Raw genomic sequence first — 13,537 nt, 5'->3', positions numbered from 1 at the left:
AATGGAGTGGACAGCTTGTGGCTGTTAAGAATTTAAAAATAATTTTTCGAAAAAAAATTTTTTTTTGAACATTTTAAACGATCTTAACCTTATTTCCGTGAACTGTAAGTCAGCCTCACGTTTCACAGGACCCCCTTCCATTCTACTGCAAGCAAAATTATTCAGGTTAGCGGTTTCATCTTCTAACTTTTGTCTTTATGACTTGGATGCCACGACTTTTCATAATTTTTTTTCAAATATTTGGTAATTTTCGCTTTCATAATTTCAAATCCTTTTGAGAATTTATCACATTATTCTTTTATTGCCAGTTCCCATTGGCATAGAAAAGACTTTAAATAGATCATAGATAAAGTTTGCAGAGAAAAACGTATGGTTTTAATGGCTTTGACACTGTCTTCTTGCACTTTTCTACTGATTTTTTGTTTCGTTTCCTGTATTTGTTGTCGTTTTCAAAGTCGTACGATTTATTGTGATGACTTATTCATGATTTAAGAAAGACGCAAAAGATTGGCGCCTCATTGAAGCTTAAAAATTTATTATAACTTATTATTTGTAGATTTCCGTTGAAAGCTATTGAATTTAATGGCTTTGATACTACGGGTTTTCTAAAAGAAAATTCGTGGTTTTAATATTTTTGTTCACAATTGTTGGTTTTTTGAAGTCATGTTGTTACAGACAAAAAGAATTCCATTTTTGTTAAGAAAATCTATTTGAAAATGTAACAGTTGTTGATGAATAGATCATTTTTAAATGGCTTCGACACTTTTCTCTCTCAATTTTTTTTTCAATTTGCTGTTTTTGCCCATTTTTTATTCTTTATGTAGTCGTAAAGAACTCAGAAGTCTCATAGGCCTCTAATTGAGTGTTGAAGAAATGAAGTTACTCAATGCAGTAAGTTTATAGCAAATAACCTCAAAGTTTAGGATATTGTTTGTTTTAAAACGTTTTCTTAAACTTTTCAGTTTTTGTTATATTTGTCAACTTGTATCTAATTATCATCAAATAGAGGCCCCATCCAATTCTCTGTAGTTCGAATATTAAAGTGGTTTCTGATTTTACGTCGTAACTGATGTTTTTGTTTGTTGAACAGTATATGTTTTCAAAAAAGTTTTGTTAGTCGTCAATATTTGTGTTCTTTTCTCTTCTTTAAGCACATTCGCGCAATAACAGATCCCAATGGTTTTTAAATGAGGCCTAAGTGAACATACTTAATCTTTCAGTATAGTTTTAACTGAAATACTTTATTTAATATTTGAAATAAAAACAAAATATTCATATAACAGCGAAAGATTTCAATGGCTTCAATAATTTGTGTTTTCGCAAATTGTTTGCAATTTTTTCAATTTGTCTTTGCCTTTAGTCCGTTTCTGCGGCTTAATATAACCAGAGACAGTTTCTATTGGTTTCGTAATTACGTTTTCGAAAATTTGGCTAATGCTTTTTAAGACGTTTGTAAATACTTGATTTATTAAATATTGGTTGAATTTTGAATTTCGCCTAATTATTGCTTCTTTTTGTCAACTTGTAACCTACTCTCATTAGTATAAAGTCCCATCTGCTTTGCGGTAACGGAAAAGTAAATTTGTGTAGTTAAGCATTTTTCTGATTGCATTTTGACGTTGTTACTTGGTACTTTTAAGTTCAGATATAGAATTTTTTCTTTAAAAAATGTTTTTTATTCTTTTTTTGCTTATTTTGCTGTTTATTTTTTCGTAGTTTTATTAATGGTGTGAGATCTTGAGAGCGCGGTAATGAGGCATACCATTATGTAATTCATTCAGTAGTTTGTGTAGCGATTTTTTAAACTCAAATATCTATTTTTGATTATCTCGTCATTTGGTTGCGAGTAATGTCAAAAATGTAGATGAGCGCGGGTCGGAAAATCATGTGCGAACGCACATTAACGAGCTTCCTTGTTCTTTCTCGGCCGAATATAACGCTCTATATAACCGCCCACTCTTTGCTCAGACAATTTGATACTTTTTTCCCGCTGACACCAAATTAATATATATGTTCGTTGTCTGCGTTTCAAATTTTGATTTAATATTTTTTTGATAGTTCCACTCATTGAATGACAGTTACAGAAAAAATTTCAAGCCCATAATGGACATTATTGAGTAAGATACCTGGTAACAAATTAAAGAACCCTGCATTTAGAAAGAAATCAATAATTTATAGAATTTTTTCTATCAAAAAATAATGGCAAACTTTAATGACAACAGAGAGAAACTGTTCTCTAATTTGGACACTTTCACTTTGCTCATTCCGATCAAATCCCAGCATTTTAATCTTTTCAAAGATTTTTGTTGAAAAGTAATATTGAATAAAGATGCGATTTGTCAATGCCTGTTAAAATGTTGCCATGTTAGTTCCAAACTGACCATATATAAGCTCAGCTTTCAAAAAAAAATGTGTCAGACAAGCTTTTGCTTTTAATCGTCTCTTGAGAGAAACTGGTTGCAAGAACTGGTTCTGCGGTCGAAGAGAATCTATGCTAAACATTTAAAATTTTCAAGTGCTTTCGAAATAAACTTAACTACGACATACTTGAAACTTTCTATCAAGATTGAGAGGAACGATGACAATTTAGTAGCATGATTATTAATATGAGCCGTAAGATAACTCGCATCTTTTTGTCTGCGTGTTCTATTTTTTATAAGATGCTATGCCACTGTTTTTGCTAAGTACTAAGCTATTAGAAGACTGAGTTATCGGTACATTTTGCTTTCCTAGCAAAGGCTTTTCAATTGCCGGTTGAACTTGCTTTCCGGTTCAGAGTGGAACAAATATCAATAAGCGACAAAGAAAACATTTATTTTTTGCTTTCTTAGTAAACTTTTGCTTTTTTAGAACACAAGGACGGTCATAGTTAATCGAGATTTAATATGAATGAGGTATGCTACCCAACGATCAGTCGTTTTTTGAGAGTTAGTAGCAGTCATCGTCGAAACGGCTCAAATTTTGAAAGTCTCTCAAAATAAAAACTTTCCCGCCAAATTGAGAGAAAATAGCCGCCGTTGATTCCCATAACCAAGATTGGCATTGAAAGAGAAAAAACTAATGAAAAAATGATTTTTGTACACAAACTACTTTAAAGTACGAACTATTTTGATGTCATTTTGGAGCTGAACAAACTCTTGTTTCGTAGTGAGACAACCAGGGTCTAATATCAATACCAAAAAGCAATAGATATGTTAACTAAGAACAAAGTTTGAGTAACGGGCATCTAAAATTGGGCTTTATGGGTTTATCCTTGATTTCGTTTTTGATACTGATTCTGTTCATTTTGAATTGCTTTGCTGAGCAACTGCTGTCTAAAAACACTTGGATCTTTTCCGTTTGTGCCCCCCCAGTACGTTATGCTCCCCCCAGTTACAGAGCACGTGTCATTACATAGTAAATCATTATGTAAAAATATTGCACGTGCATCTGGGGGTTGCAAATAATATGAGCCCACTAAGCTGGGGGGGCACAAACGGAAAAGATCCAAACACTTTTAGCAGAAAGAGAGAAGAGTGAAACTAGCCTAGAGAAGTCAAAAAGATTTCGCGCAAAAATGTTGAACAAGCTGTGAACTAAGGTAAAGCGAAAAATTTTTTATTCGACGAAGTAAAAAACATAGCAGGACAACTTCCTGACGTACAATTCAAAAAGTTTTCATTTACTAGACAAACAATTAGACCGAGAACAGACTATGAGTGAATTGTGAAAACCATTTTTAAAAAAATCAATTATAAAAATTAAAAAAAAAACAGAAAATCAATGTCAAACAGCCGCATGTGCACAAAAACTATAAGCCAGAAATAGAAATTTGGTTCAAACAAAAAACTAGGCCTAGAATGAACTATTAATGGATTGTAAAAACCACTAAGAAAAAAATCCGATCCAAAAAATGAAAAAAAAACAGTAAAAATCAGAGTGAAATTGCCGCATGTGAACAAAAAAACCACTAGCGAGAAAGCGAATTTTTGTTCAAACACCGTTTTCTCACTCTACTTTAAATTTAGAGCGAAAAAATTTCACGCCGCAAAACCACTCACTTTTTCGCTCTACTTCCTGTTTCGGCGTGACCAAAATCACTACTCAAATTTGACTTCAAAAATCAAGAAAATGTGTGAACAGATCTTAAAAAAAGACAGCGCCCCAATACATTTCAAGTTCTTTGAATTGTTAAAAATAGGAGCGCTATAATAGCCGGCTGAGAAGCTGAGGCGGCTACTAAGAACAAGGAAAGGATTAAATGATAAAGCACACTTCAGTTCATCTACGACAGAGCATTTTTGAAACAGAATTTTGGTGCCCATCAATAACCCTCACTGAGAAAATCCAAGAGTGAAATTAAGCATGACTAAAAATTTCAATCAAAAACGAAGATTCATCACAATTATGTGGAGAACTGTGAGAAAAATCACTGTGGAATTTTCGGATCTTGCCCCCCCCCCCCCCCCCCCAAAGCTTAGCGGCTGCATATTAATAGCACCCCCCCCCCCCCCCCCCCCCCGACCCACATTCAATATTTCGCCTTTATGATTTAATATGTAAAGGCACGTGCTCTGAAACTGGGGGTGCATAACATACTGGGCACAAACGGAAAAGATCCAAATATTCAAGCAGACTATTATGCAAACACTTGACTAACGATTATTTGATAACCAAATGCAGCAGTAAAAAATAAATTATGCTTGTAACTTTATTAAGGAACGCTCTGATGAATGAGGAAATTTGATCCCTTTTGTCAAAAACTTGTTTGCAAACTGTGGTAGGAATCACGTGACAAACTTCCGTCAAGTAAAAGAACATTTTGAACGTTTGGTTCCTCTCAGATTGTGTGAGGAGGAATTTAGCATAAGACTTTCCCATCTCACAATGTGTCTCGATTGACTTCTGCAGGTGCTTTGATTGCTGTTTCAATTCGGAACAAGTCAGATCTGCCTCCGCGTCTGTCAGGGTAATAAGGCAGTGTCTGAAAAATCAAAATGTAAACATAGTAGATTGTAAGAGAATAGACGCGGATGACCACACTAGCCGACATCGCTCTCGAATGACCGGCGAGTACTTGGCTTGGACATTAGCCAGCTGGGGTTTAGGCGTGCTAGCATCAGGGGAGGAGGGGGGGGGGGGGGGGTCAAGCATTTTGGAGGCAAATGATGGGGAGCTGGACGAGGGCGGGGAGGGGGAGGGTGGGGGGTTCAAATCGAAATCACCAGGTGAAGTAGTGATGAAAGGTGGACGGGAAGAGTGGCAGGAGGGGGTCAAACTCTTCAGATAAAGAACCGCCTTTCGCACCATTAGAGAGACTAGCAGGCGTAAGGTTTTAAGAAAGCTGCTAATTCACTCAATGCCCTCCGCGCTTTACCTGTTCAACCCGTTTTTGAGGACGAGGTTAAGAAGTTAAGAAGGTCAGACGAAATAGCGGTCGAGCGAAATATCCCTTAAAAGGCCTCAGCACTAATTTAATTCCTACAAACCCTGTTTGAGAGTAATTAAAAATATTTAAAGAAGTTAACAGCCTACTTTGGCCCATTCAATACAGCTTCTAATCAGATACATATCAGAGAAAATATTGAAATGTGCTTTTCCTAGCTATGAGAAAACTATCAAGTAATTTGACTTTTAAGTCGATAATTTTTTTCCAATCCAAGAAATCCGCGATAATTGCGGGCGCTCGAACTCCATATTGCGATATCGGTTCTCGCCGGGCGAGAAAATGAAGGAACGGACGTTTGAGTACAACTGCAACTCTTCATGGATACGCACCGAAAGTTGCAACGCTGCTTTTGTTTGACTCTCCAAACGCAATAATCAAATCCTCAGTACTCTTTAATATTTTTGGGTTTGAAAATAATTTCGAAAATAATTTTGGTTTCGTTCAAAAGCACTTCGAAAGTGTCGTTGTTAATATTTGCGCATCTATGAAATTTTGGTTGTGCCATGCACTTCTAATAAAATTGATATTATGTTGTGCAATAAAAAATAAAATCAAGTGGCTGGTGTTACGATTTACAATGACCTTTGATACAATGACCTTCAAGGCAATCCGAGCAAGATGAGGAAAACAATAATAATTAACCACGTGCTGAAACCAAATATTCATAATTTCAAACGATATTATGGCATTCACTTCGTCTTTTCGAGCTTGACATTCTTAAGCATAAAGCGTTATAATAAAGCATTTCTAAGCAAGTGATTCAATTAATGTTGCACCGCAACATTTGGTCCGCCGACAAATAGGTTATGGATAAAATAGTCAAAGCATTAGGCACCACAAGCATTATCTCTCTAAAAAATTTAGCAAAAAATCTAAAAGTGGAAATTTAAAGGGGAAGTTAAAAGCGGACCCCCACTAGATAACGCATCCCCCCTCATGTTATACAAGTTGATTAACTTGTATAACAAGTTTGATTAATCTAATTCTGGGACCCGGTAAAGTTATCTAGTGGGAGAACTAAATCTAAAGGGTTACAAAAACTTTTTTTTTGAAACTTCGGGGAAAACGATCTCTTTCTCAGTTCTCGCGGAGAACTCGAAATTTTTAGTTTAGGTTTGCTACCACGAAATAATAACAATAAGTTCGAGCGCAAAAATTGGCCGCATTTTTTGAAGGGGGGATTAAGTGAAACCCGAATTCCCATCTTTTGCGTTCTTTTAGTGTGTTTTTAGCTTTCAGCACAGCAAAGTCCACGAAAAAGACAAACGAAAAAGATACGAATAAAGACCAACAACAAAGACAATAAAAAGACGCCCTCAAAGGCAACAGCAAGTCAAAATGTTCAATCTTGAAATGCAGAAGCAGTCGCGGGGATCACACCGCAGCGTTGCTACAAGGTTAAACAATGAGGCTGAAAATATCATGTCAAAAGATCTAAACACCATTTCAGAAGCAGACATCAACAGGTTAAATCAGGTAGCGACACTTCTCATCCGACAGCAGAATTTTCTGGTAACTTTGAACCAAGAACTTCAACAGAACCTGACGGAGGCGGAAGCACTGGACAATGATATTCTGGAGTCAGAGGAAGTTGATGACAAGTTGACACAGAACATTGATGCAATCAAACGCTTGACGAAACGTTTTGAGGGACCTTCAACAGCAGCAGATACTTCAAGGCCATTGACGTCAACGCTCTCCGATGCTATGACGAACTCCGCTAACATCAAGTTACCAAAACTCAATCTGCCACTTTTTTCGGGTTATTATATGGAAGGGACTTCGTTCTTTGATTTGTTCAAAGGAGCAGTCATCAACAACAGTTCTCTTCAAGGAAGTCAGAAGTTGCAGTATCTGAAAGCATCTGTAAAAAGTTATGCCGCTAAACTGCTTGCCTCGATACCAGTTACCGATCACAACTTCGACATTGCTATGAACAATCTGATAAACAGATACGAGAACAAGAGGATCATCATTCGCACACACCTGCATTCAATTGTTTCGTATCGATCACTGACAACCGATAATGCCAGAGACCTAAGAAATTTAATTGAAGCAATGGACGAACATCGACTTGCCTTGCAGAATTTGGGAGAACCAGTCAACAGTCAAGACATCTTTTTTGTTTACTTGAGCAGTGAGAAGCTGCCTACAGAGACAAGAAAACAATGTGAGATGTCTTCAAAAGGCAAGGAACCTCAAAGGTATGCAGAGCTCAGACTTTTCTTAGAGGAACGCGCACAAGCACTCGAGGCAACAGCGCCAAATGGAGTAGGAGCGACAAAAACTCAAATGAACAGGAATCAACGACATTTGCACACACATTTGGCGACTTCCGAGCAACAATGGGAATGTTGTGAAGAAACGCACAAAATTTTCAAATGCGGAAAGCTCAAGAAACTTTCAGTAAGGGAACGTGCAGAGCTGATAAAGGTTAGAAAACTCTGTTTCAATTGTCTGCGACCGGGACAGAGATCAGAAGATTGTGATGGATCGAAATGCAAGCAATGTGGTAGAAAGCATCATACTCTTCTTCATCGTGAAAACATTCACAACAGAAACACCAATCAGCAAACAACTAGCGGAACAACCAGCAATCAAGCAAATGACAAACAGAAGAACAACGCTACAACAACAACAGCAATTGCAAAATCTAAGGATGAAAACAAGTTCACAGGAGCTATGACTCAACGAACTTCAGAAGAAGTCTTTCTTCAAACCGCAATTGTTTCCGTTAATGTTCACGGCAAGACAATTCTACTTAGGGCACTTCTAGACACAGCTTCACAAAACAACCTTATAACTGAATCAGCAGTACAAAGGTTACAATTGAAGAAAAGCAGCAACACAAAAGTTTTTGGACTAGGTGGGACGGTTCAAGACAACAAAGGTCGCGTGGACCTTCTTTTGTCATCAAGGAACAGATCGTCCACTGTCAATATTAGTGCGTTAGTTTTGACAAAAATGACTGATAATCTGCCATCATGGTTCATTGACACCAGCCAATGGGAAACAGTAAAGGAGTTGGAGCTTGCTGACCCAGACTTCAACTAGCCGTCATCAATTGACCTCTTGATCGGTGCATCTCATTATGAAGATATAATGATTGGCAACAGTCGACTAAAGGAGCCTAACTGTGGAATAACATATAGGCTATCAATGTTCGGTTGGGTCGTTATTGGAAGGGAACAGAGAGACAAAACCTATACAAACGATCTGCAGACATTCTTTGTCTCTTCAGAGCCAGAAAATTTGCAGCGTTTTTGGGAAATTGAAGAAGTTCCAGCGGCGCAGCTTTGGACAGACGAAGAAAAACGATGCGATTATCACTTCAAGGAAACAACTAGAAGAAGCCCTGAAGGTCGCTTCATAGTGAAACTTCCCTTCAAGAACGAGACAAAAGCATTAGGAGATTCACTTCAACAAGCCAAAAAACGACTCCGCAGTCTTCTATTCAGATTGAAAGGACAACCCGACTTTTAAAAAAGATACGCAGAATTCATTGGAGAGTTCTTTCATCTCGGACACATGGAGAAAACTCCAACATCAGAACTTATCAAGCCTGTCGGAAACTGCTACTATCTTTGTCATCATTGTGTGCTCAAAGAGTCAAGCACTACCACCAAGCTGAGGGTCGTTTTCGACGGATCCGCAAAGACGACAACAGGAGTATCTCTTAACGACAGACTCAAGTTTGGACAAAAATTCAGAAAGACCTTTTCAGCATTCTTGTTCGATTTCGACTACACCAAGTAGCACTTTCTGCTGATATTGCAAAAATGTACAGGCAAGTCGAATTGGACAAGGAAGACAAAGATTATCACCGATTATTCTGGAAAGATCCAAATTCAGAGGCGATTGAAACCTTTCGTATGACTCGGGTAACATACGGCATTGCTTCTTCGTTGATTGGAAGAAGCCAAGGTTGGAACTTTGTGCCAAGGTTGGAACTTTGTGCTGCCCTGCTAGGAGCTAAGCTTGTCGAGGCAGTGACAAATGCTATTAGCGATGAACGGTTTCCAAATCCGAAGGTTTTTGCGTGGTCAGATTCTACGGTTACAATTGCCTGGCTACAAGATTATCCGAGGAAATGGAAAACATTTGTCGTCAACCGAGTAGCAAAAATACAGGAAATTATTCCAGCCAGTAGTTGGAATTATGACAATCCTGAAGACAATCCAGCGGATTGTGCTTCAAGAGGATAATCGGCAGCTGATTTGCTGAACCATAAGCTTTGGTGGAATGGACCAGAGTGGTTGCGGCAACCTGAAAACGCCTGGCCTTCACTTGACATTTTGTCACCTACAGGAGAAGAGACCGAAAAAGAAGTAAAGGTACAATCTGAAAACGTGACAATCATTTCATCAAAAGAAGATAACGCAATTTTATTGATGATAAATCGGCATTCGTCAATACATAAATTTAGAAGGATATTTACATGTCCAAAGGTTCATCAGCAGTATCAAGAGAAGAATTCAATCTTCAAAAATGAAACAGCGGACAACAAAAATGTCGAAAAGCATAAAAGCATGCTCTTCAACGCCAAACGAAAGGACTGATAGTAATGAGTCTACGTCTCAGCTAATGATCAGGACTTATAATTCAATCTCCTTACAAGATAAAGATTTATACGAAGGAAGAATTCAACTGTACAGCTTCATACAGCGAAACTTTCTTCATGAATACAAGATCATCAGGAATCAGCCCACTGAAGATGCAAGCAACAGCAGCCGAGATGCGACACAACAAGACGTTCAGCAACGTAACAAATTCACTGGACCAGAGGGGTTTGGTGGTATAGGTAGGGCCGGGGGCCCAGATGCTTACATCAGCACTAGGATTGGTAAGAGCACGGGGATCTCTTTACTTACCAAGGCTCCTCAACGTTTGGGTAGGGCCGGGGGCCCAGGTATTATTGTCAGCGCCGGTGGCGCAGATGAAGATACGAGCTCTTGTTCTACTAGTTCCCTAGGTATAGGTAGGGCCGGGAGCCCCGGTAGTCTTGTCAGCGCCGGGGGTGCAGATGAAGATACCAGCTCTTTTTCTACTAGTTCCCTAGGTAAAGGTAAGGCCGGGGGCCCAGGCAGTCTTTTCAGCGCCGGGGGCGCAGGTGAAAATGCGAGCTCAGTTTTTACTACCAATTCCTCAGGTATAGGTAGGGCCGGGGGCCCAGTATGTCTTGTCAGCGTAGATGGTGTTGTGGTCTCAAACGATGATGTCAGCCATGGTAGAGGTTGGGCCGGGGGCCCTGGGGATCACCTTTACATCGTGTCTACCGGGAATAAAGACAATTCTAGCGAAACAGTACATCAATTCAACAAAGATGAAAACAGAGAAAGGAAATGTCATTTTAATGCTTATGGAGCAGCCACTAAAGGGAGACACAGAAAACGAAAGTTTCCTAGAAGCAGCAGTCTCAACAGCCTTTCACCATTTTTTGATGAAGAGAATAAGGTGATTCGAGTTGGAGGACGCCTAGCGAATTCACCTTACACAATAGATCGAAAATTTCCAGTCCTTATTCCAAGAAAATCGCCAATCACTGAAATGCTTATTCGAGAAGCACACGAGAAAAATCTTCACTGAGGACCTCATTTGACGTTATACACGCATCGACGAACTATTTGAATACCTGGAGGGCTTTCTGTAGTGAAAGGTATCTTATACAGATGCAAGCCAGCCTTGTATCCGTTTTGATGCCAAATTGTTACAGCCTCAGATGAGAGATTTACCTCAAGAACGACTAGTGCCGTCATTTGCGTTCAGTCATTGCGGACTCGACTGTTGTGGACCGTTCTACACAAAAAGTGGAACTCGAACGCTTTTGAAAACATACGTTGCAATTTTCATTTGCTTCAGTACGAAGGCAGTTCACGTAGAGCCAGTTATGTCTCTGACCAAGGATGACTGTCTTGAAGCCATTAAAAGATTTGTATCTCGTCGAGGTATTCCTGATGAAATATACAGCGACAACTCAACAACTTTCATTGGGACGAAGGGAGAGTTGGAGTTTCGACAAGCCTTAGCTACTCAAGAGTTTGAAGATTTGATATCAACATTCGGCAAGGAGAACAATATTACTTGGCTTACTACTTTGCCGAGAACGCTAAATTTCGGAGGACTATGGGAGGCCGCTGTCAAATCTTTGAAACGCCACATGTACCGCAGCATTGGAAGAACAAAAAATGTTTTTTGAAGACTTCACAACACCGTTGACACAAATTGAAGCAATCTTAAATTCAAGGCCTATTACGTCCGTTTCAAATGATCCCAATGATGCCTTAGCACTTACACCAAGACACTTTTTGATAGGACGACCAATAACAGCATTGCCTGAATCAAAAACAACAAGAAAAGAAACAATTTCATTGACACGGCAGAAGAAGAGGATGGACAATCTTATCAGAGACTTTTGGAAGAAGTGGTCAACAGACTTTGTCAAATTTACAACAACGGAAAAAATGGCAAACGAGACAAAGTAATATGGACATCAATGATGTAGTAATAATCAAGGAAGAGAACACACCACCCACTTTCGGCCAAATGGGACGAATATTAAAGGTCTTTGATGGAAATGTTAAAATAGTTCGAGGTGTTGAATTGAATACATCATCTGGACTATTTATACAACCAGTAAACAAGCTTGTCTTGTTAATGAAAAACGATATTGACATGCCGCCATTAAGATCTGACAAGAAAGATGACACATATGAGGAATGAACAACGGAGCATACAGACGAGGAATGACAGCAAGGAAATGTAAATTACAACAGTAGAAAACTGGCAACAGGAACTGATTGATTTTTAAGAGTATTAAAAAACTTTTAATGGGTTGCTAAGAAATACTATTTAACGGAATCGACCACAAAACCAAAAAGCCAGTTTCATTGATACAATAGTAAGGTTGAACCAGTTCAAGGAGGCCGGTATGTTACGATTTACAATGACCTTTGATACAATGACTTTCAATGCAATCCGAGCAAGATGAGGAAAACAATGATAATTAACCACGTGCTGAAAGCAAATATTCATAAATTCAAACGATATAACCACATTCACTTGGTCTTTTCGAGCTTGAGATTCTTATGCATAAAGCGTTATAATAAAGCATTTCTAAGCAAGTGATTCAATTAATGTTGCACCGCAACAGCTGGAGCAGAATTGCCAGAATCTGGGACTGCAGATGGATGATACAGGTGCTTCAAAAATAGCGTTTTTTTGCAAGAATCAATGAGCTCTTCTCTAAAACTTGAAACGGATCTTTGCGTTTGTGCCCCCCCCCCCCAGTACGGTATGCTTCCCCCACCTACAGAGCACGTGCCATTACATTTTAAATCATATTGTGTAAAAATACATTGTGCAAAAATATAGCACGTGGGTCTGGGGGTGCAAATAATATGCACCCACTAAGCTGGGGGGGGGCACAAACGGAAAAGATCCCTGGAAACAAAACAGGGACTGTTGGGGGTCGGAGCAGTAGCAAAGATAGGACGTTTTCTGTGAATTTCACGGTTTAAGCGCCTACCTAAACAATGAGAATGTTCCCATTCGTCAGCCTTGCCAATAATGCCTTTTTCCTCACATATACGGCTTTTGAAGTAGCGGCAACTAAACGAACGTATTTGGACCCCAACAGGAGACACATTGGCTGGCGCCGGCTGAAACTGGGGGAGTTCCTGAGTGTAGTGGATAAAACAAGGAAACCAACCACCAGTAAAATTTGACCCTTTCTCCTAACGCTAATTGCGCGTGTCGAATAGGGCCAATTTTTACTACTTGTTGGTTTCCTTGTTTTATCCACTACTATATATTAGCTCAATATTCGATCAAAAATCAATCAGAAATCAATTGAAATCAAAAATTAAAACAAAAAATCAAAAAATCAAAGCAAAATTTACTTTTCACTCTTTAAGAGCGATTCACTCTTATTCGGGGTGATCCCCCAGCAGAAAGATCGCTCTTAGCTCTTAAAGAGTGATTCCCTCTTTTTTGATATTCTTTTATTTTTTTATACTTTTATTTCAAATTATCTATACTCTTCAATAAATTTATATTTTCTTTTACTTTTTCTAAATTTAACCCAATATTAATAAGAAATGTCACAAAATT

At 38.5% G+C, this 13,537-nt stretch overlaps 2 protein-coding genes across 2 annotated transcripts in view; both read right to left on the bottom strand.

Annotated features, from left to right (window-relative positions):
• The window catches only part of LOC142338168 (proteasome adapter and scaffold protein ECM29-like), a 198,860-nt gene extending 198,719 nt beyond the window's left edge, over positions 1–141 (bottom strand). Inside the window, exon 1 of the mRNA XM_075387804.1 lies at positions 89–141. Within this exon, the coding sequence (XP_075243919.1) occupies positions 89–141 (53 nt within the window). The remainder of the gene's footprint in view (positions 1–88) is intronic.
• Positions 142–4,641: 4,500 nt separating this feature from the next.
• The window catches only part of LOC142338166 (proteasome adapter and scaffold protein ECM29-like), a 212,565-nt gene continuing 203,669 nt past the window's right edge, over positions 4,642–13,537 (bottom strand). The window contains exon 12 of the mRNA XM_075387803.1: positions 4,642–4,963. Coding sequence (XP_075243918.1) covers positions 4,642–4,963 — 322 coding nt within the window. The remainder of the gene's footprint in view (positions 4,964–13,537) is intronic.

The sequence above is a fragment of the Convolutriloba macropyga genome, chromosome 4, assembly GCF_964194025.1.
Source record: "Convolutriloba macropyga chromosome 4, txConMacr16.3, whole genome shotgun sequence".
NCBI classification, from domain to species: Eukaryota; Metazoa; Xenacoelomorpha; order Acoela; family Convolutidae; genus Convolutriloba; species Convolutriloba macropyga.
Note: the sequence above shows the minus strand (reverse complement) of the source record. Positions and strands in the feature narration are given on the sequence as shown.